We start from the raw sequence: 24,729 nt of genomic DNA on the forward strand, positions 1-24,729 counted from the left end.
TTTTCTATTTCTATTCTTCAAATAAACAATACTTAACCACGACAAGCATTAATATATGAACTACACTCTCATTGCTTATTGGTTAATTTTATATCAATTTATGACTTTTGGCCCACCCTGTATATTGTCAACGACTATAATTTAAATAGCAGATCAAAATTTAGAACACATATCACAACCGACAGCGGGAACTAGCTTTCTAGATGAAGCACATGTTCTACCAACACCTTCTATAGCTAAAGATGGCGCTGGTTCTACAGACTTGGATTATTCATTGTATACACATTCAATTATTAATTATCAAATACAGTAGTGCGCAGAAGAAGTTCAAATGCTTACTCTAAAGACTGAATATTAAAGTCTCAAACGATATCATGACGTCTATTCCTGAGATAAAATGATGTCTACGAGAATGAAAAAGCCTAAAGCATGTTTTTATACACGCAATAGGCGTCCAGCGTCGAGAAATTCATTAAGTAGTCTTGATAGTAAGTTCTCATCAGCTCTAATTCTAATATTTTTTGATCAAATCAATTTAAAGCTGGTTGCTCACTTTCTACACCAGATGGCGTTCGTAATCTGGTAGATGTGATAATTCGATAACAAACTACCGATATTGTACCTTCATTTTCGGAAAGCCAAGCAACTGTCGTTAATGATTGAAGTGAAAAAAAAAAGTTGTCCAATTTTTCCTTTCCTTTAACGATGCAAAAATGTCGGGGATCAGTTTTCGGTAAATAGGGCTTGACAAATCCAAACAAAATTAAGACGCCATGCATAATTTATGTTCAAGGGAAAATGATTCAAAATAGTCGATTTTTTTTTTTTTTACTTCAGTGAAACCTCGCATAGACGACACACTCGATACAACGATAAACCCCCACTACAACGATATTCTTTTTCAATCTTGATTGGAATTACTTATAGTCCGATGTCAAACTCCTCTCGATACAACGATACCTTTTACTATGATGAATCTCTCTATTTCGAAATCCAGCTGCAACAATATTTTTTATACTTCACTCAAAATCACCTTCAATATATTTTTGAAATCTCTCACCAGTTTTTGTTCTTCCGAGGGCGTCTAAAAGAGCTACCCTTTAAAAATGTCAATGAATCTGCAGTGAAGTTACTTTCTGTGTAATACACAGCAGGGCTGGACAAATCTAAAAAAATTTACATGCCCGATCGGGCATATAACTAAAAAAAAAAATTGCATGCCTGAAGCGATATTTTACATGTCCGAAAAAAATTACTTTTCTTGCTTTAAGTGGGCATTTTTTTCCCTATCTTATTTTTTTTATGTATGTATATGTTACAGCGAAAGCCCGAAATCGGCCAGTTGACCCATCCAATGGCCAAATTTCGGGCTTTGGCCACCCCTATTTTTAGATTCCTATGATTTGAGGTCATTGCCAAGTTGGGTATTTTACTTCATTGTAGAAACTATTTCTCTTCGTCAACAAAACAAATGTGTTGCCATCTATTGATGAAAATAACTTACTGAAGAATTTAAATAATGAGAAATATACAGGGTCGTCCTTCAGTGCTAATGCGGCCTTTATCTCATCAACCGTCCGTCGTAGTGGTGTGGTTTGTTTAAAAAAACGCTCAAAAGCCGTTCAAAAATCACCCTGTACCAGTTTTCAGAGTGGAAATGCAGTGTGTCACAAAATAAAAATAGAAAATTTAGATTTTTATACGGTCCCTCTAACTTCCAATTAGAAAGTTTTTGCCCTGAATCTCTCTAGACTAACAAAAGAGATCCTACGTTTTTAACTGCAATATTCGCTGAGATATTCGAATTGAAAATCTGAGAAAAATTGGGAAATGACAGCATAAATGATGGAAAGAAGCCTTGTCTGTTAGTTTCATAACTTTTCTCCGATTTTTGAATTAAAATATCTCATCGAATATTACACTTACAAACATGGAATTTTTACTGTTGGCCTCAGGACAAACAGGGAAACAATTTCCAACAGGAAGTTAGAGGACGGGGGGGGGGGGCGCGAATAAAAATTTAGATTTTTTTTTTTGTTTTTTGTTTTGTGACACTCGTGCAGGGTCATTTTTGAACGCCTGTTGAGCATTTTTTAAAATTCGAATCATACCTCTACAACAGACGGTTGATGGGATAAAGGCCGCATTAGCACTTACAGGACAACCCGGTATATACAGTGAAACCTGTGTATAACGATATTGTCTATAATGAAATATCGCCTATAACAATATTTTCTTTGGTCCCGGCGGAATTCCTATTCAATAGCAAATAGCGAGCGCAAATGCTCAAACTGTCTACAACGATAACCTGTCTATAACGATATTTTTTTCTAGGTCCCTACAGTATCGTTAACAGGGCCGTAACTAGGCAGGTGCAACAGCACAGGGTCCATTTGGAGGAGGGGTCTCAGAATGGGCCCAAATGGCCAGAAGGGGCCTAAATTCAAATTGTTGCACAAAGCACAGGAATGGCTAGCTACGTCCTTGATCGTTATAGACAGATTTTTACTATGTATACATTTTTTTTTACATTTCCCATAAAACCCTAAAAAAAAATTTCCCCCTATTTTTTCTTGGATTTTTTACATGCCTGTGTCGCATGTGGTAGAAAGAACTACATGCCCGAGCGAAATTTTTACATGCCCCTGGCATGTCGGGCTTGCTCAGCCCTAGTGCACAGAGGTGTTGTAAACTATTTTAAGGGGCGAAACAACCAACTGAATTTTTATTCATCAACTAATCAATTACAATTTCTTTGCCGTGAATAAACACTCATGAATACACTTTACGATGGTAATAACGACGCCAATTCAGAAAAGATGCCACCAACAGCATAAGTTTGGCGGCGCCTGATGCTACCTCGTGATATAGTGATCAAATCTCTACGGCTGTATTTTTTTTTTGCCTTGGTCCACAGAGTATCGTTATATCGAGGTTTTACTGAACTATAGATTGGAGTTTTGATAAAGAATAATTTCAGTGAAATACAAGTTGTGTAAGAGAGTGAAACTTCACAACGTTGGATATTTGTGAGCTCGTTGTTTCTTTAAGAACTTAATATGTCTGAATTAACTTGAGGGGTGGAGGGCTATGATTTTCACTGAATTACAATTCCGAACGATCTTCCCTCTCTAAACGATGTTTTTTCCTGGTCTGCAGAGTATCGCTGCATTGAGGTTTCACTGTATTTCATAAATTGGTCACTCAAGTCCACGTTGGCGGATCCCATGACATAATTTTTAACTGACATAAATTTAGATCCGATCCAACCTTTACGGCAGATACAGTATAACTCTTCAGTGACGCGTTGGGTTCGGTTATCGAAGTGGAAGCCCCCCACCCCCCCTAAAACCCCAAAATTTCCCGACCCGAGGAAGTTGCTCTCTTTTCCCCTCACCCTCCCGCAAATTCTGGCTCTGGATCATGGCAACCTAACGCCCCGGAACCGCAGTTGCTGTGAATGTTCAAGCACCCACGATATACTGTGGCACGTACCAAAGTAATCCCAAGATCAATTAAGAAACCAAAATAACCTTAATAAAACTCGAGGTAAGTGACCATGAGTGTGTGTGTGTGTGTGTGTATATATATATATATATATATATATATATATATATATATATATATATATATATATATATATATATATAAGTCTTCCGAAGCCCCTGCTTAAACCCCTAGATTTGTCAAGCCCTATGATAAGCCATCATATATCTCTATCCAATGACTTCGAAGTCATCGGAGATACTCATTCGCATATTGGAACTAGTAGACGGCTGAGATCCAACTGGTTTCGCTGTATTACTAGAATGCACTGCCGAAGAAGCTGCTTTGACCACGTTGCCATTTTTCTGGTTGGCTTTCTGCTTCTCTATGATCTTCTTGATCCTCTTCTTCTCCTTGACAGTCTTCAGGTGCTTCTGACTACGGAAATGGTCTCTCGCATTTTCCGGGCCCGAGAAGCTCTTGTGACATACGGAACATGCCAAGAACTCGCTATCGTCGGATTCGGAATCGTCTTCATCGTCGTCCGACTTGGCGTTCTTCTTGAAGTCCTTCAAGAGCTCCGGAAACTTCTTGAGCAGGTCGTGGAGCATTTCCTCTTTTTCTTTTTGTTTAGTGTGCGTCGATCCCGACAGGTGCCGGTAGAAAGCCTGGGGATCGTTGAACGACTTGTTGCATTCCGCGCATTTGAATTTCCCGTCTTGGTCATCGTCATCCACTACAATCAAGTGTTTCACCTTCTCCATCAGCCGGAGTTTCTTCATCTGTTTCTTGTGCGATTCGCTCGACATGTGCTGTTGGTAAGGTATCGGATCGTGGAATGTCTTGTCGCAGTCCTTACAGGTAGCAAATGGAGCCGGTTCTAGGTCATCGTCACCTTCGTTGGAGGTTGAAGGCTTGAATGACTTGGGATCTTTACCCATACTCTCGACCAGGGCTAGTTTCTGCACCATTCTCTTATGAGTCTCGCTGTTGAGATGCTGCGTGTAACCTTCGGGACCCGAGAATGACTTACTGCACTCTTCGCAATACGCGAACGGTTTCAGCTGCGGACAGCTCACGTACAATGCTTCGCGATCCTTGTCCGTAGGTGTAGCAGAACTGCCGTTGGTAGCGTTCGAACCAGGAAGGAGATCCGATTTCAGTTGTGCCATCAACGCTTGCCTTTTCATCTGTTTCGAGTGGTGTTTACCGTCCAGATGCGTCTTGTAGTTTACGATGCCAGTGCACGCTTTCTTGCAGAGATTACAGGTGAAAACCTCGGCATCGTCGTCATCATCGCCTCCTTCCTGAGCGCTTTTGGAGTCTTGGTCCTCGTCGTCATCGTGGGCCGATCCTTTCTTTTTCTTCATCTTGCTCATAGCATCAGCCAAGTTCTTGCTGTACTTCTTTTTCATGAATTCTTTCTTTTCAGCTTTCACGTGCTTTTCGCCTTTCAAGTGTTGGCGATAAGTCACAGTCGAACTAAAACCCATTTTGCACAGCGTGCAGTAGACGGCATAGTCTTTCTCTTCACCGTCACTGGACTTGTTGCTGTCACTCATTCTTGTCGAAGAACAAAAACAGCCGGCAAATATGGGGATTTAAACCTGGAAGAAGATGTAAGTAGACATTAAGCACCATAAAAGAAGAAAAAAATCTTACTATTTATAACTTGAATTTCCCATAATTTTTTATGCATAATGGAAGCGAGGGGGGGAAGAAAAAACAATTATTCAAGGCAATAAAATATATTAACCATAATGATAACAATCGTGTATATTCGACAAAAAAGTAATGTGCAAGAAAATAGTTCTCAATACTCAATCATAAACTGCTTCCTGCCAATGCTCAAGTTGTATTTATGTGGTAAAATAATGCGAAAGAGAGAAAATCAATCATTCTTTCCCCCCCGTAAGGCGATAAGACTGTAAGGCAGGTTTATTAACCAAGGAACCGTTGGAAAGATTTCAGGGATCCGTGGGCTTGGATGAGAAAATCAATCAATTATCATTGTTTTTACATTGCTGTATACTGAATGTTATTTTGCAAAGCTGCAAAGGGTTCTATCGCTTTCATTTTATAGGCATGGGGGTCTGAAGTCCACGTTATTGGCATAAAAGAGTCTGTGAAATACAGAAGGTAAAGAACCCCCTGATGTGAGGAATATGTGACCAGGTCTGTTCGTCACATGTGTTTGTTACACAATTTCGTGCGAAATATACAGGGTGTTCCCAAAACAATGTAACAAACTTTCCGGGAGAGAGGGAAGACACATCTAAACAATTTCGTTCGGCACACCTAAACTTATCTCGTTACAGACAAATATGTGTTGAAGCTTAAACGTGTGATGACATAGATTCTGACTATGAGGTCCTAAGGGATATTTTTGGAAGTGTCTCGCGGATAAGTCGAGGCAGAACAGGTCGGTAGAACGTTAGAAAGCAAGCGCATTATTAGATACCATGCCTATTAAATACCATGAAGTGGTTCTTTGTTAGACAAATTTTGTAGGCAGTGGGTACATGTCCACAGGATCAAAAGAGCCACGGGAAACAAAAGTTTGAGAACCACTGGGTTAAGTAGAGGTACTTCAACGTATATAGAATTGTAAATCGGATCAAGGGAAAGCAAGAATAAGCACTTTTTTCCTTTCATATTTCTGGATTTCTCCCCCCCCCCCCAGCCTAACCATGGCTTATCTCCTAGGATATTTCAATAACTGACAGGAAGAACACGTTTTATCGAGAGGAAACTGCAGCACATTTGCAAGTGTGTGGGGGAGGGATGAAGAATGAGTTCATGCTCCAACCGAAGTTACGTCTCCTTCATTATTTCGTTTTCACATACAAGCAATCCACGAACAAAAACTTTAAAAGTGTTTTTAAAAAGAATGCTATTTTTGTGATTTTACTTGAGTTTTAAACATGATTTCTGAAAATCTATTCATTGTAACATATTTTACCACATAATTTAAGGTTTTGTACCAAAATCAAAGGTCTATCGCATGTGTTTGTCAAATTATAGTGTTTCATACTCGATATATGGAATGAAATTTCAAAAAATTAATACGTGCATCAACAGATTTGGGTGCAACTCGTGATCATACCATACAATCATTTAAATTTTGTTACCAAACCTGCATTACTGCAAACATCATTACTAGCTAAACCTACTTTGAAAAATAAACAAAACATTTCATTCATAGAATTTTTTGCAATCGTGTTTCGAATATTACACGAATTTTACTTAAAATTTGACATAAAAATTTATTTTTCCATATAAAATGAAGCAGGTGTAGCGGTGGTCCAAAATTTATCATTTTTTCCACTATTTTGAGACACTTTCTACCAAAAAATGTTTTTAAAGTTTACACCACTATCTTTTATAGAAAAAAAGTGACAAGAAAGGTATTCGGGTGCCTTATAAGGCCCTTAATACACGTTACTAAGTACTACGAAAACATGCCACTTTTCGAGCATATGCAACCAATGAGATAGATCATTGGTAACATTTGCACGAATGTTACTAATAATCGCATTGGTTGCATATGCTCGAAAGTGGTACGCTTTTGCACTGCTTAGCAGCATGTGTACTGCAGGGTCTCAGTCCTCAAAAACTATCGATTTACTTTTTTTCCATTACTTCTAAATTGATTATGAGAACTGACATTTTTTCTTGAGCACCGAAGTTTCTCACTTGTTAGATAAAAGCTGTTTAACTTTTCACTTTGGCCGGAATTACACTATATAAAAGTTTTATAAAAACTCTTTTAATAAAACTTGACAAATGCAAACAATAAGTGTATCGGTCGCATTCGAGCGAATGTAATCAATAGGATTATTGGTTGTTTTTTTTCAAGTTTTGCAAAAAAAGTCTTCTATCAAACTCTCATAGTGTGATCCCAGCCTATAAGGCTATCGTGGGCTTCCACGATCTCATTCATTGGAAATTTAATGCATGGACAAATGTGATTGAACAAGAGCTTAACACGTGCATCAACAGGTTTGGTTCAATAAAATAATTAAATAGAAGTATTTAATAAAAATTCGAACACTTTAAACACTCTTTTTCACGAATCTTCAAAATTTTCAAACAATCTTCAAAAAGAGTTTTGAAACCAACAGCGATAAGTAATAATGATCTCATCGCTCTTTAGATGAAACTTCGAATAATATTTCATGGGCGTGAAACTATGAAATTAGGTCGCTGTTTATTGGCACATCACATTGCAGTGAAAATTTTCACACAGTCCCAAGTTTCGTAATATATCTCGTGATTAATCTCCTTGAAAATCCATTTTTTATATTTTAGAACTTTTATCTTTTGTTTTTGCATCCAATCCCCAGAATATATCTCTTAAACCAGACATGCACCTCGCCCATATTCCACTGCGGAACTTCTAACGAATTGGTACATGTTGGAATGTGTGTGTATGTGTAGTGAACCTGACGCGAAGTTTGTTTCTATGTAATGCTTGTTGTGCGTAGTGCTTCCATCTACCATCAGTTTTTCTAACTATGAGTGAAGTGTAATGATTGAATAATTGTATTGTTGTGCAGGCCTGTGTTGCTCTCTGTGGCGAGACTTTTTAACGGGGAGATCGGCTCGCATTCGTGCCTTGAAGTAGGGAACCACAGAAAACCAACTTCAGCCGACCAGAACTATGGCGACGGTGGGGATAGGAACCGGATCCTAGCGATGCGAGTACTTATGTAATACTTCCAAACATATTTCATCTTATGTGAAATAACTTTCGAAAATTATAATAGGCTAGCTACAATACCCGGCGCAGCCCGGGTTTTCTTCAATTACTGGAAGGATTGAAAAAGTGGCAAACCACATCATAACGGAATAAACTATTATACATAATACGAGCAGTATTAAAGAAATGGCAAACCATTGTAAAGGCATCATATAAATGTCTGAAACCCATTGCTATGGAACCACTGTAACCAAAGTAAACATTCCGAAAATGATTGTTGAGGCTCAGAAATCATTGTTGCCCGACATTTTTTTTGCCCATTTGAGGCATTTGTTCAGCTCTGACGAACTTTTAATTAAAGTAGCTTATCGTTCAAGTCGGGTCTCGTTTGGTATATATGCAAAATTTAACGACGATCGATCTAAAATTGTATATTTGTATACAGAACATACACACAGAGAAAATCAGTTTTATATATATGTAGATTGCCAAATTTTATAAATTCAAATAAACGTATTTTGTTTTACAAATTTCATTAAAAAAAACGATATGGAAGTTTATACAGGCTGTTCCAAATCGTTTTCACGATGGATATCTCTGCAAACTTTGACTTCAAAAAACACATTTTCATTTACAAAATGTTTTCAAAAGGCATCCAGTTACTTAAAATCTCGAAATTCGTTTGAGGGGTCGTATACATAAAAAAATAAAGAAATTAATGTTTTATACAGTCCCCCATGTGCTAAAATTTCCAATTAGTGAAATGTAGATCAAAGCTCTAAAAAGTTAGTTACAAAAAAGTTTCATATTTTTAAATTCAATATTTATCGAGATTGTAAAGTTATCTATTAAATATGTAAAAGTTTTGGAAACTTGGTGGCAAGGGTCACTGTGTTGGCAAGTTTTAATTGACTTAAAGTTGGCATTTTAAAGGACTGTACACAAATGGAATGAAATAGAACCATTTTATTGTTTATTCAAAATAAATAAATAAGTTACATTTTTTTTTTTTTTGCAATTATTTTTTACATATACAATATACAAATACAAATACAACGCCACAACAGGCAAATTGCCCAACGAGGTGGCTGACTTAAGAACATCATGGATCCCCGAGCCATTTTTTGGAGGCCCTACCTACTACTACTACTCCTCTCCCCCCCCCCCCCGGAATCCCCCAACGAATCGGCACATGCGGGAATGCGCGTACAATTACAGAATTTTTACAACTTTGAACGACACCTTTAATCATTGGCAATAAATGCTGAAAACTTTAAAATCAAATGTCTCCTTTAATATTGCATTTAAAAATTGCAAATGACTTCTCAAGGACGCATTCACATTTCACTGATTGGAAGTTTTAGCTCACGGGATCTACATAAACAATACGCATTTCGAGTAACCGTATGCTTCTGAAGTCAGCGGTTGTGGAGATGTTTGCTGTGCAAACAATTTTGGACAGCCTGTGTTTGGGGAAGGACGTATCACGAAGCTCATTTTATTCATGATGGTTGTCAAAAAACTCGTTTCTCCTCTCAACTTTTAGCACTCGAAGGAGTCGAAATGACTTTTTATCGAGATTAAAGAAGATAAAGAAAATCTGATAGCGAGACACATTTTTTTTCATAGATTTTGGAACATTCCCGCCAAAACGCGCCATGATAGCAAATATTAGAGCAGCCCTAGAAGACCTTGAGTGTCTTCAGACCATGCAGCTATTTATATTCTAGAAATCTCACCATGGAGCCTCGAACTTTTCTCTTATCCTTACGTTAAAAGAGGAAGCAGCTCGACCAGTCGTTCCACGATAAGAACAAAAACGGGAATTTACCCACTTATAGGCCTATACTGTATAGTAAGTAGGCTAGAACCATAGACATAAGATTACATTGCATCTAGGGCTAGAACAATGTTTCTCAACTTTTCTCAGCCCATGCCCCCCTTTGGACGATATTTTCTTCTCGTGGCTCCCTTGTCTTATTCAGGCCCCCCCCCCCCTACCGTCATCGAAGAGCGAGACTTTTTCTGCTTATCGAATTGGAATTTAATCAAAACTGAATCGATAATGAAAAAAAAAATTACAAATAAGATCGATCTCTCGAACCCAGCGCCGGGCACGGATCTACAGGTAGATGATCATTCCACCAGTGGCGTGTTTACAGGACGGCTATAGCCCAGGACAGCAGTTCAAAGGGGAGGCAAATTTGAAGAATGAGTGGCTGAGAAAATAAGTAAGATTGGAAAATGAAAATATAACCAGTCTTTCGGTAATCTTGTAAGATGGGAAAAGTTTGGCACAACCATGAAATCCCTCTCTGCTTAGAGAGTCTGAGGGACCAGGTCAGTGAGTGACCAAACGAATGATCTATAGAGTGTGCACGCACATGAGTGAGCAAAAGAGTGACCTTAAAAGGGAGGAAACAGGTCCGTAAGCGCCCAAAAGCGTGACCTAGAGAATGTGCAAGCATGTGAATGCCCGAAAGAGTGACCTAGAAAGAAAGGTAGCAGGTCAGTGCAAACGACCAAAAGAGTAACCCGGAAAGAACGGTAGTAGGAGTCTAAAAAATTCATTAAATGGAAAATTCACCGACAACAGTTTGACATGAGTGAATGAATTGATCAAGTGGACGAGTGAGTGACCAAATGACTGACGAAATGAATGAACGAGGTCATTCACTTACTTCATAGGTCACTAACTTGCTCATCGAGTCATTCACTCAATGTTGCTCACTTTCTCATTCGCTCACTAGGTCACTCATTCTCTCAACTCACTAGGTTGGTAACTCTGTTACACATTCAATCACCTGGTCGTTCACTCATTCACCAAGTCTCTCATTTTGTCACTCGCTTACTCACTAACTAGGTCACTCACTCTATTACTCCCCGACTAGGTAGCTCACTCTATTATTCTCCGACTAGGTCGCTCATTTTATATCGCTCACTATCACCAACTCACCAGGTCACTCACACTCTGTCACTCGATCACTTTGTTACTCCCTGACCAGGTCACTCCCTCTGTCACAACCACTCAATCAGCAGGTCATTGTCGTTCACTTACTGACTAGGTCACTCACTATGTCACACTCAATCACATGGTCACGCCCTTACTCACCTCGTCACTCATTTTGCCACTCGCTCACTCACTAAACCACCCAGGCTACCACTGGATCGCTCACTGTGACACTCAGTCACTAGGTCGCCCACGAACTCACTAGGTCACTTACTCTATCTTTAAGTCACTCGCTCACTCACCAACACTAACCACTCTGTCACTCGTTCACTAACTACTGTATCATTTACTGACTCGCGTCGAACTGTTGTGGGTGAATTGTTGGTCGAAAATTGAAAATGAAATCAGTCGTACGCCAATCTGAACGATTTTATGTGGTTTTAGAAATGCAAACAAAATGGTGACCAGTGATAAATATGGAGTCGACTGATCTAATGTATATGTGTATATATGAATTCGCATCATCATAACCGTGCGGCGCCCCCCCCCCCCCAGACTTTCAAGTCCATCACAATTGTAAAAATCAATAATTTTCGTTTATAAGTGTGGTACATTAATACAGGAAGTAACATAGGAGAAAAATAACCCGATCCTCAAGCGTTTCCGACTGAAATATGTTAGTAAAATTAATTGTTATTGAAAAGAGGAAAAAAACAGGCACGGGCAAATTCTATAAAATGCTATCTCCATCTAATGCTATAAAACGCTTTTATCTATTTCCCTCTAAGGCCGGTATTACACTATAAAGTTAGATAAAATCACTTTTATAAAACTTAAAAAATCCAACCAATGAAGCTCATAGGTTACATTGGAGTAAATGCAACCGATAATCTTATTGGTTGAATTTTCCAAGTTTTATAAAAGGACTTTTAGAAAACTTTTATAGGGTAATACCGGCCTAAGATAAGATTACCGTTAACACAAATGGAAACTCTTTCAGTCAATCTTCCGAACCACGATCATATACTTACTATCAAACAATAATATAATCACCATTCGCATATAGAAATATCGAGCTATTAGTTGATTGTTGGCGCCGTCCATGTACGGTGCCTTTCAACGTATATATACGCTCCAAGGTTGAAATATTCTATCTGCTGCTATAGCTTAGATGGTAGAGCACTCGTCCGGCAAGCGAGAGACCGGGGTTCGTGTCCCCGTGGGGGCAGTGATGAATTTTCTTCCTTGTAATCTTCATCTCCACAAATAACCAGTCTTTCGATGAATCTTGTATAAACACCATTATCTGCTGGCGTAATTCTACCTTGGTTTATTACAACACTTTGTCGACCGATTGATTAATGTTAATGCATAATTATTAAAATATAATTTAAAAAAATACCAAACTTAACGTCACAAAAAAAAAAACGAAGCCAAGTTTCATGAAAATAATTACATTTCCTTATAAATATTTAATTTCTATATATTTAATTCTTTTTTTTATTTATTTAATTCTATTTATTTATTCTATTTTACATCATTCAATTTTTTTTTTCACTTGATTCTATTTAATTTCTTTATTTATAATTCTATTTATTTTTTTTAAATTAAATTCCATGAAGTTTTAAATCTCAATTAATTAATAAACTATTTAATTTTATTTTTAATTCCATTTAATTTTGCTTCATTTCATTTCTTTAAAGTTATAAATTTATTTAATTCTATTTATTTTTTGTTAAATTCTATAAAATCTTAAATTCTTATTAAATTAATTAACTATGTAATTCAATTTTTAATTTTAGTCAAATTAAATATTTCATTTAATTTTCAATTTCAATTAATTCAATTATTTCTTTTTTTTTATTTTATTTGATTCTCTATTATTATTGTTCCATTTTTTATTTAAGTTGTAATTTTATGCATATATATATATTTTTTAATTCCCCCTTCCCCACATTTAATTTTTTTTCTTTTATTCTGTTTAACTAGTCATTTATTTTAATTTGTCATAATTTAATTTAATTCCATTTAGTTTTTTTAAATTTAGTTCTGTATTTTATTTGATATTTCAATTCTACATTTTTATATTTAAAAAATTGAATGCGTTGAAATACATTCGGTGAATACATAATGTAATCACCGAAACTGTTAAATCTGATGAGAAATGAGTTGACCAGTATCCACAATAAAATTATATTTTTCCTATTACTGCCCGATTCATTCAAGAATTCATTCCGATTTCTTTTACATATAAAAGAGATGGGAGGAAAAACTACCAAAACGAGTTTTCGTAGTTATTGAATGCCGATTATACAAACGGAAGAAATTTGAAACTAAAGATATCAAAACCGAAACAATAAATTTTTTCTTTAATCCGTGCAGCGGTAATGTTCATGTGTGTGTATCTCTCTCTCTCTGCCAGTGGTAGGAAAGAAAGAGCTTATTGTATATCACTACAAAAAAGAGAGAGTCACGAAATCATCGTTGAGAGAGAGAGAAAATACATGAAAACAAAAACTACCTTCGGCCAATTACGTTCGACAACAGGGAAAGGCGGCAAGAAGTAATAGATAAAGATTTACTTTTGGAATGATGTTTTTACTTTCGGAATATCGTTCGATGGGGGCAGATTTCGTTCCGAAACAAAACGTGTCGTGCTCTCGGAGATTTCCGAACCGAAAGTTAATTTTTTTCTTCAAAAGGTTTACTTTGCGTTTTAATACACATAAAAGATGGGTGATAAGACAAACCGATGTCACATTCGGAGTCATCAGCCTGAAAGAGAGTCACACCGAGCAGAGAAGGCATTATGGGTGAGTCAAATAGTTTATTTTATTTATTTTTCGCTATCAAAGAAATTATAACAAAAATTCTAAACATGATGATTATTTATGATTACTCAAAATAGTTTTCTTTTCAAAGTTATTTTTTTAGAAAAAGTTTTTTTACTCATATATTATGAGAAATAGTGGAAAAAAATGTGGATTTTATAAATCGGGTTTTTTTTTTATTTTCTCGTTAATTTTAGATGAAATAAAAATTACAGAGGACACCGACTCCATTTCTTTGACAAAATTCATGATTTGTCGTCGGAAACGGAAGAATGCAATGATCGAAGTAAGTGTGTGCATTTCTACTTCTTCGATTTGATTTCAAGTTAGCAACCGATAAAATCAGTTATGTTAAATATGATTTTTTTTCTTCTTGAGTCGTGTCCTTAGGGGTCATTCAAGTATTACGTTAGCATCGATGGGGGGGGGGGTGTTCCGATTTGCTGACTTTTGATGAAAAGGGGGGGAGGTTGGGGATATGGCCCCCAATGGTACTGGGATATTTCAAGGGGGCCACGCAAGAATATGGAGGAAGGGGCCATAACAGGTGGTTTGGAGGGCTCCAGAGAGCTGAGAAGAAAAATTAAGGTGGAAATAAAGCTTTTTTTTATATTAGTGACTACACTTACAGAATCCAACAAAACTATCCATAAAATCCGGGCCATTTTAGGGCATGGACCCACCTGGGCCTCACCACCTACATTTTGCATCAGGTTCCCTAGGATGGGGTTTTTCGCTGGCCCCCGGCTAGATATTTCACAGACCCCACCCCCCCCCCCCTCCTCTATATTAAATTTATAGTGTGAAAAAACAAAAAAATGATGAAAACCATATCAGGACCCGGGCGGCAGCTCTGACAGTTCCACTCTTGTGAGGAGTCATGCACGGGGTCTCATGTCCATAAGATTACCCACCTTATGATATTTTTTATAGTACAATAAATTTTGAAAATAAAGTAGGGAATATGCAGGCTGTTTATTTCCATCTAAAAGTGCGTACAACCATAGCATAACTTTGCCTAGACGGCCCTGAATAGAACTCGGACTAGCGAGGAGCTCAATAAATTCTAGGCTAGTAGTCTGTAGTCCAATCTTATTTGCAAAATTTTCGTTCAGTATAAATTCACTGAAAAAAATCAATTCAATACATATAAAGGATCTTGCTTCTAGATGAGGGTCGAAGACTCTGGGTAAGACAGGGGAACCACGAGAAAAAAATATGGTTGAAAGGGGGCCACGGGCAAAAAAAGGTTAAGAACACTGGTTTAGATCAAAACTGACTATTAATTTTTTTTTTGTTGATTGGTTTGTGATTATTGTATGCCAAAATGCCTTTAAAAAATTCAATTAGTCAATTTGGGTCAATAACTTTACTAGGAACATTTGAGTTAGGTACACACGTGTCCCTCAGGTCTTGAAAAATGAATTATCAAAAACTTGAGAGAGTGCTAGGAATCGATTAAAATATTTAAACCCGTTAATTCAAAAATTTTGATTGATTAATCGAATTTAAATCGGATATTTTTTATATTAAGGCTTCTCGCTTGAAGCAATTTGATATATGCTGAACATAACTTTGTTAAAACCTGTAATTTTTCCACCTGGATCCTATCGTCTTTTTCGGAAAGGGGCCATTCAAGTATTACGTAAGCAGATTTTTAGCCATTTTTAACCCCCCCCCCCCGTCAGCAAAATTTCGTCAGCAGCTTAGAATATTTCATATCTTCAAAAAGGGTGGTTGATGACGTAAGCAACCTTCAACCCCCCCACCTCCCCCTTTTGTCATTAAAAGTCAACAAATCCGAAACCCCCTCCCCCCCCCTCGATGCTGACGTAATACTTGAATGACCTCAAATCGGTTATCTTATGTTACTCACTGATTTCGAGAAACTACTTTCGATCATACTGTCTCTTGTTTTCCTAGAAACTCCTCCCAAATGGTACTTGTGGGGAGAGGAGTTGATGCTTCCAAGAATACCAAAAACTACTGTTCATAGTGCAGACAATAAATTTTGGCTTTGTCTTCTAAAACAACTCCCATCAACTCATTTTGATACTGAAATCATCCGTTTCTGTTGAATAGACTTGTGGAAAAATTTGATCTAAATATTGATTCAAATATTTTTAAATATGGTCAATTATCCAAAATGTTATGAACGGTATAGGAATTTTAATTTGCAAGACATCTGATTGTATTTTCTTAAACTAAATCAAGTTAATTCAGAAAATTTTTAATAAAAATTGTAATCGATTTTTTTTATCGGATTAATCGGATCGATTAAATCAACCAAATTTTCCAACTGCGATTGACAATCGATCGATTAAACAAACCGATTAATTGGTTGATCGAACCAGCCCTATTAAAAATGACGGTTGCGAAAAGGCAATTACAATGGAGTTTCTCGGAAAAAATGAGCGTTCAAATTCAAAGTGGAATGAAATAATGAAAAACAAAATTAACAGATACTTTGATAATGGTTATTCTTAATTTTCCTTTTGCCTTTTTCCCGTGGTTATGTCAAGCTGTTTTCAATAATTTTTCACTTTTTCTATTAACTTCTCTTTTATATAATTCACTTTATTCACAATTTATTTACTCAACCTTTCTACTCACACACAGGTCATTGCTAAATCAGCTCTATATTACTCCTGTAAATTGTGTGGTGTTACGAGTTTCACTGGCATGATACCATTCATTAGTCACCTGAAGAGCGACTTTCACGCTAGTGCATTAGAACGAAGTACTCCAAATAACAGAAAATTATTCCACTGCACGTTTAACAAGGAAGATGTGATGTTTTACGCAGGGATAGAGCCTGATATCGAGCTTCGTTGCGAGCAATGCAACATCCGCACAACTGGGTACGAGTAGAACTCCTTAATACACAGGCTGGCGCATGCGGCATTCTGGTCCTTTTTGTAGCACTGCATACTATCATCGCATTGTAGGGTCCTTTCAACGCTCCTATATATTAGTTAAATTTATTGTGTTTTTAGTTGTTTTTATCGATGTTTTTCGTGAAATAACTTCAGAAATGCCTTGTTGTTCGGCTCCAAAGTGTTCTAATTCCGACAAAAAAGGTTTTAGAATGTTAAGATTTCCGGCGGAAAACGAACGACGCGAGAAGTGGATCGTGAACTCCAGGAGAGACGATTTCATACCAGGAAACGGAGCTCGCCTGTGTGAAGTGAGTTAAATTTGATTATTCTGTGTGAATTTTATTTTTTCAAAATCGTATTTGTGATAATGATTTTAAATGAGAACTATATGAAAAAATAAATCGTTTGGAGGTAGCAGACGATATTTGGCGCCATTGCTCACGTGTTGTGTTTAGATATAAAAGTTATGGTGATTTTCAATCCTTTTCCCGGTTTTTTGTTCCGTTGATTTAAGAGAAAAGATGCATAGGTACATAATTTTGACCAAGAGAACTAATTTAAATTCAAATTATTTATGAATTTATCGTGGAATGCTCACTTTCTCGGCTCTTAGTTTGGCGATTTATCGCTAAATTAATTCCATGTTCAGCTTAAATCATTATCTTGCTTGGAAAAAGGTTTTTAAATTTTTTCCCTCGCACTACATGCATGAGTTTTGAAACAAATACCTCATGGATTAAATTTTGCCCATGCAAAAACTGGTTTTTTCTTCTTTCTCAAGAATAATACATTCCAATTTCTTTGGGGTTTCAAGAAAGTATGATGGAAAGTAATTTTTTCAAATTCGGAATTTAAAATTTCTATTTTTTTTTAAATTTTAGACATTTTTATAATTTTTCTTAAATTTAAACATTTTTAAAATTTTCAATGAATCTCAAAAATTCTATCTATATCCCTATAATAGCTTAGTAAGTGTGAAAAATTGCATAACAATGTCAAATCATTCGACAGTAATCAATTTGAGAAAAATGCATTTAAGCATGCATCCTATATATGGATAACTTTTTTTTTTTAAATATTTTTGTCATATTTTGTTGATATGACCAATATATAATGAAAGACAGATTCTTAATTATTGGGTCTAGTAAACTATCTTAAGAAATATAATACCTGCTATATGGTAACTAAGCTATATATACACTCAATCTAGGTACTGAAGTTATAAAATAGGCTCCCCCACTTTAGTGAGTGCGCAGGTGTAACTATTTATCACTCTACCAACATTATTTCACGCATTCATTCCTCTGAATACGAGAAATTTGAAAGATTCTAAAACTAAGTGTAATTTATCTGAATATCTTTACATAAATTTGTCTTTTTCATCTTTTAGTCACCTGCAATTTCTATGTTATTCTTTTAAATTATTGGATGAGTAATGGTAAAATTCTGAAAATAGTTTGCTATACGTATCGGCATCTATCTATTGTACACAATGAATTACTGTGTGGTGTCAGAAAAAATTACATTATGCACTTACACTAATAATGTTATAGAGCCTCAGTGTCTTTATATTTTTAAGAAAAGTTTGTGTTTCATTTTTACTCGTCATTGCTTATTTGTTTACTTTTTAGATGAGGAGAGAAAGCTTGGTTCGGAGGATACTAGCTACAGGCAAATATATTTATTAAAAGGAATCAATGTGTGTATTTTATTGGTGATTATCTATCCTAATGTAGTGATGCTTTTATACATTTATTAGGATTTTAAGATTAGCTTATTATTGGCCCATGGCTGCAACCGGGTGGGGGGGGGCATGTGGGTCTGGTGCCCCAGAAGGGGTGCAGAATTCGCCCTTTAACTGTTTCTACATGCAAGGGGGTACCAAAATTCTGGCTTGCCCGGGGGACAAAGTATTTTGTTGCGCCCCTGTATTGACCTATTACTAGGGTCAAAGATAACGAAATATAGTATTTACCATGTACGCGTAGACTATTTTTTTGCCATAATTGTAATTTTCAATTTTCAGTAGAGTTTTTATCTTGGTTCTCTTAAAGTATTGCTTTTGAATATATATATATTTTTTTCCAGATTAATTGGTGTTGGGTCACGCAGTTTCAAGAAAAGAACTATATTTCTATTATTTAAGCATATTTTTTTTGTAATTCCCAAAGTTTACTGGTACTCTAAAGCAGCGTAATAATTGATTACATGGTGTAGAAAATTATGTGAAATTGTGAATGATATTTGTAAAATCTTGTTTTCATCAGTTATGTACATTATGTTTGAATATTTTTTTAATAAATAAATTTATTCACTCATTGAGCTCGTCAATTTACATTATTGAACCTGTGTGTGCTATTCAGAATTTGTAATTTACTGAAGAAAATTCTGATAAAATAAATGCTCCTAAAATATTTAAGAATGTTTTTACTAAATTTCCAATATCTAGAGGCAGTCGTTTATCAAATCCTTAACTTCACACAATCATTTAATATCCAGAAGAAATTTTCTTAATGTAATCTAAATTGACTATATATTTTTGTATGCCACTTTTATCCTGAAATTAAGGATCGGGGTAAGGGATATATAGGAATATTTTATTTTCACTAAAAAACTGAAGAATTTTTTTTTTTTTGCTATATACTTTTGTGTTTAAGATTAATTACTTGATCGTCATCACACGAACTGTTACGAATTCAACCTGTTGTTTATCAATAATTTCGTGAAACGTGGTTTATTTCCCATAGTAAATCTGTTCCTGGAAATTCCTCGTTTCTCCCACAAATTGAATTTTCCATACGCATTTGCCAAGCATTTTTAGCGCGCGGGGAATTCTGTTAGGTTGCTATGCCAGATTTACCGAAGCGATTGTTTTTCCCCCTCTGTTTGGCGGTCATTTCCGAAGCGACGATTTCGTGCAGCAACCCTTCGGCGAGGACCAGAATGCCTGATGGTTCCGCTCGTATATGAAGGCGTCTTAGGTACGAGAGGTTCCTAGATCATCTCAGAGGTAAAAAGCACGTCAAGGAGATGACATGCACCAACAAAGGGAAGCCCACCAAAAAAGAGGAAGTAATGTACAAATCGATAGCCTTTCGCTTACAGACGATCAAACAGCTTAGAGATGAGAACATTTTCAATTGCAAGTTCTGCAAAATCAGTTTTAATAAAAGGCGCAATTACAATAACCACTTGAAAGGGAAGCGCCACGAGAAAGAATCTTACAAAATGAAATACTCAAAGCTTATCATTAACGCACAAAAAATGTAATCGATTACGTGTTGTTCGAATACAGTAACGTATACCTACTGTATCAGTCCACATTCTGTGATATATACAAATACGAGTAGAAATACATAAGAAGCAACAATGAGAAATACTGTGAATCGCTAATTCGAAACAAACGAGCCCAATCAACTGCACAACTGTTTGCTTAAATTACTATATTATAGAATGAGCACAACAAAATGAATTAAGCACCATTATATCTAACTGAATTCTTAAAAAAATTATCAGACTAATAAAATCTCTAATGAATCGATTTAAATAATTATATACAAATTAACAAAAAAGAAAAGAATATTTTCTCGTTGTTGCTCAGTGTTATTTCAGTATTAATTTTATTTATTTTCGTATGATGGTATATGTATTATGTAACAGTATTGTTATCAGTATTGTCAATTAGTTGACCGCCTACTTCACAATTTTGCACAAAACCCGTCAGATTGCAAATGTTTCTTGGCTTCAAAAATCTAATATGCAATGAAATGCATTTTCATGACAAACAGGCAGCTATCTGGCTATTCGCAATAATGACCAATCAACCTGATAATTCATTGGCTGCAAAAATTCATTTGTTTTCTTAATTGTCTTTAGAAAATGACATTTCGTTTACATAATAAAGTATGATTAGTATGTATGTGTTAAAGATTATATGTGTTAAATATCAGAATATTGCAGTAAGATTTGGATTGGATTTTGGTTTTATTGGTGCAAGGAACAATCAATGAATATTGCAATCAATACAGGACGCATTGCCTTTGATGAACTAGTATTTTGCAGCAATAAATTACGAGTTAGGATTTGATCATAAGGATTTTATTTCATGACTTTTTTCCTCAATCAATCCCGATTCAATTCGTTCCATGGCAATAGGAAAAGAATCAAATGTGCAGTACATTACATTTACATGCTAGCTGAAACAAGTAGATACCTACACATATCTGCTTGCAGTAATGTCCTGTGGAACTGGTAATTCATTCGCTGCAAAATATTACTCGTTTCCTTTGTTGTCTTAGAAAATGAAATTTCATTTAAAATTAAAATATGAATAGTATGTATGTATTAAAGTTTTATATGTTAAATACAAGAATGTTGCAGTAGGATTTCGATTGGATTTTGGTTTATTGGCGCAAGGACCAATTAGGTGAATATTGCAGTCAATATACATGAGGCATTGATTAACTAGTATTTTGCAGCAATAAATTACGAGTTAGGATTTGATCATAAGGATTTTATTTCATGACTTTTTTCCTCAATCAATCCCGATGCAGTTTGTTCCATGGCAATAGGAAAAGAATCAAATGTGCAGTACATAACATTTACATGCTAGTTGAAACAAGTAGATACCTACACATATCTGCTTGCAGTAATGTCCTGTGGAACAGGACCGTAGCCAGAAATTTCGTTCGGGGGACCACTTTTATTTCGGGAGGGGGGGGGGAACCAAAGCGATAGAACAATAGACGATATCTGGTTCGTCCTTGTCAGAAAACTTTCCTGCCATAGGGGTACAACAGAAACGGCGACATGACCGCAACAAAAATTGCTACCGCAGGGAGTCCCCCATCGAGGGGTTAGCGCACCAACCTCTCGATGAGTATAAAAAAAAATCCTGCCGTTCGGAATCGGCAATAAATTGTAGGTCCCGGTCTAATTAGCCCTCGTGTGCAGAAAATGACCGTGGTGCGACAAAAATTATCAAATAGAACAATAGATTTGGCCATATTTTTCCCTTTTTACGGTCCTTTTCTCACATTTCGGGCAATGAAGTCCCCTCGCTACGAATTTGCTGTGGAACTAGTAATTCATTCGCTGCAAAATGTTACCAGTTTTCTTAGTAATTTTTAAAAAATAAAGTTTTGTAATTACATATAATGAAACATATTTTATTTCATTATCATGTAGATAATCGGAAATTATAGTAAATATGTAAAGAATTGTCAAACAAAACGTTTCATCAATGTTTTTTATCGGAAAATTCTGTCGGATTGATTTTTTACCTTTTCCTTCGCTTGACTATATTGGAATCTTGTTGCGTAAAACCGTTCAAATGCATTGGCAGCTTTCAATCCTATAACTTTTGCAAAGCCAAAAAAACTGTGTTTTCATTATCGCTAATTTATTTTGTTACGTGCTATATATGTTGTCGTCTGTATCACTATTGATCATTGTTGTTTTTGGTATGTTAACATTCTCTACCATTGCACTGTTTTTGATTAGGAAAAATATAATCTGTGTGTCTAATGACCTTTGTAATCGAATTATGATGAAATTATTTTTATTGAATAAAAAAAAGGGGGAAAAATTCGTTTGTATTGTTTTTCTCACGTGCTTTCTTTTTCAAATAAAATAAACCATGTCAATAAAAATTTATATGGTTATTTATATAGTTATTAAATTTTGTGGTTATTTTACTTAAACAAATCAAATAAACCATATAATTTTCAATGAGTTACATTATGAGCAATATTAACCATCTCCCGAAATATAATTTTTTGCATGATATACAGGCTACTTATGCTAATATGAAAAAAAAAATCCATCTCCTAATAACTGTTTTGAATGATACAACAACCAGTAGTAAAAAAAATATCAGCGATTAATCACGATTTTCAGTAACATATCAATTTTAAAATTTAACTCGTAATGTGATGAAATTCAACCCCGAAACTTCCTTCCCGAGGAAAAATCGAAAGCAACTTTTTTTTTCTACCTTACACAAGAGCTGAACCGAATGTATAAATACTGAACTAGTACTATCAAAAAATTGTAGTAACAAAAGCATGGCCCCCACAAGGGGGAGGCTGACAGGGCTGCAGCCCTGGGGCTCAGGACCGGGACGATTCTCATCATTTTTTATTTTTCAAAGCCATAAATTCCCTATAAAGGGGCCTCGTGAAAAGTTTGGTCTGGGGGCCCTGTTCCAGGATGTGGGGGCCATGTACAAAAGACCTGCATGACATGTCAAAACTAGATCCTGCATGTCAAGCACGGACGTAAGCGGTTTGTTCTATTTCATTTGATTTAGCCCCCTCATCCCATCGATTTCAAATATGAAACTACACACCTATAAGTGCTAAAGGGTAAAAGGCTATTCCTAACCGTTACAACACAAAAAGAAGAAACAATTCTGTAAATATATACTTTAATTATTTTTATTTTCATTCAATAAAATATCAAAGAAGAAAGAATGTAAAAATGCGGTTTCCAAGGAAGTTATCAAATCGCCTATTGATATCACGATCTTAAATATTAGGAAATCGATGAATTCACTTCTCAAAATATTTTTCAATTAAGAATTGAATAAGTTGTAGAGTGGCAGATACAAAAACTTCTAACATCTTTTATTTCAGAAAAATAATCGTAATTTATCGTAAATAAAACTCGTGATTTTTTCTTTCGCATGAAAAGTTCGCTAGATCGTAATAGAGAATAAAATGTGTAAGAATAACTCACCTCTCAGCTGACTAAACTTTCGCGTGCGCAAGTCGCAAGTAATACTTGCAAGTGAATTTTTTCAGCAAATCCAAAGGACGTTTAATGGAGGTTTGAGTTCAATCTAGAACCAAAACTAAAACTTAACAGAACATCTACATTTCTTTCCTTCCTCCCACTGCGCATAGAACCAACGTGACCAACATTTCGTTTGGCGATTTCCACAGGCCCAGCAGAAACTTTTTCCCTTTGCAGTTCAAATAATGACGTTATCCTTATCGCAACTTACGCTTCACATTTGGCTGATTAGCTCTTGTAGAAATCACGTGCTGAAGACGAATGTTCAAGGACCTTTTTTTTTCTTTTTCCCGGAGAGAAATATTGTTGTAAAAATTACTGTTATATCTGTTTGTTTATTTATTTTTAGCGCGACGCGTACATTAAGATTTCACACAAACACGATGAAGTAAAATACGCGTAAAATAAATTCAAGCATTTTATTCAGGAAATAGTTCGAATTTAGCACATAACCTTGAATTAATAATGGTTTTGTAACTTATATATCAAGAATGTTTTTGTTTCTTTCGACAAAAGCAACTAAAGAATTAATTAGCCCAAAGCGATGAAGAATATCATTTTCGTTTCATATATTTTTTTTAATTTATAAATTTTATTTTCTGACATGAATGTCTTTTAAATCCTGTGACGATACTGGGAGCATTCGCAAGAAGTTCGTGGCGAAATTCTTTAAACGCTCATCTCAAGAAGTACGCAACGCAATGGTCGGATGCACAAAAAAGTCCAATAATATCATTCCGGTTTTATTATACCTACCCGTCTGGGCACCAGGGTCGCTGCCTTGATTCGTAATTTATAGTGTGAAAAAACAAAAAAATTCAAGAATTTTCCCGGGCCCCCAGGAGGATACAATGTCAGCCCCACCCTTGTGGGGAGCATGAAATCAGTACCTACCACTCAAGAGGCTAGGCACAAAAACGCATTAACGTCAAATCTGGCGACCGTGCCTATGACACAACTTACCCCAATTTCCCAAAAAGAAAGTTTGAACGAAACAATGAAATCTTACTTTAATATATTTGATGTTTCATCGAAAAAATAACAATTAATTTTAAAAATTAAAAAAAAAAATTCTTTTCCTTTTTT

At 35.8% G+C, this 24,729-nt stretch overlaps 1 protein-coding gene across 1 annotated transcript; it reads right to left on the bottom strand.

The window, feature by feature from the left end:
* Window positions 1–3,637: 3,637 nt before the first annotated feature.
* On the bottom strand, window positions 3,638–23,792 carry LOC149075813 (zinc finger protein 346-like). Its single transcript, XM_089243326.1, has 2 exons — window positions 23,587–23,792; window positions 3,638–5,093 (listed from the first exon to the last, which is right to left on the bottom strand). The coding sequence occupies exon 2, from the start codon at window positions 5,046–5,048 to the stop codon at window positions 3,717–3,719; it is 1,332 nt and encodes a 443-aa protein (XP_089099452.1). The 5' UTR covers window positions 5,049–5,093; window positions 23,587–23,792; the 3' UTR covers window positions 3,638–3,716.
* Window positions 23,793–24,729: the final 937 nt, after the last annotated feature.

The sequence above is a fragment of the Pholcus phalangioides genome, unplaced genomic scaffold (assembly GCF_987345545.1).
Source record: "Pholcus phalangioides strain wild (caught in Gottingen) unplaced genomic scaffold, Ppha-v1.0 ptg000015l_1, whole genome shotgun sequence".
Lineage (NCBI taxonomy): Eukaryota > Metazoa > Arthropoda > Arachnida > Araneae > Pholcidae > Pholcus > Pholcus phalangioides.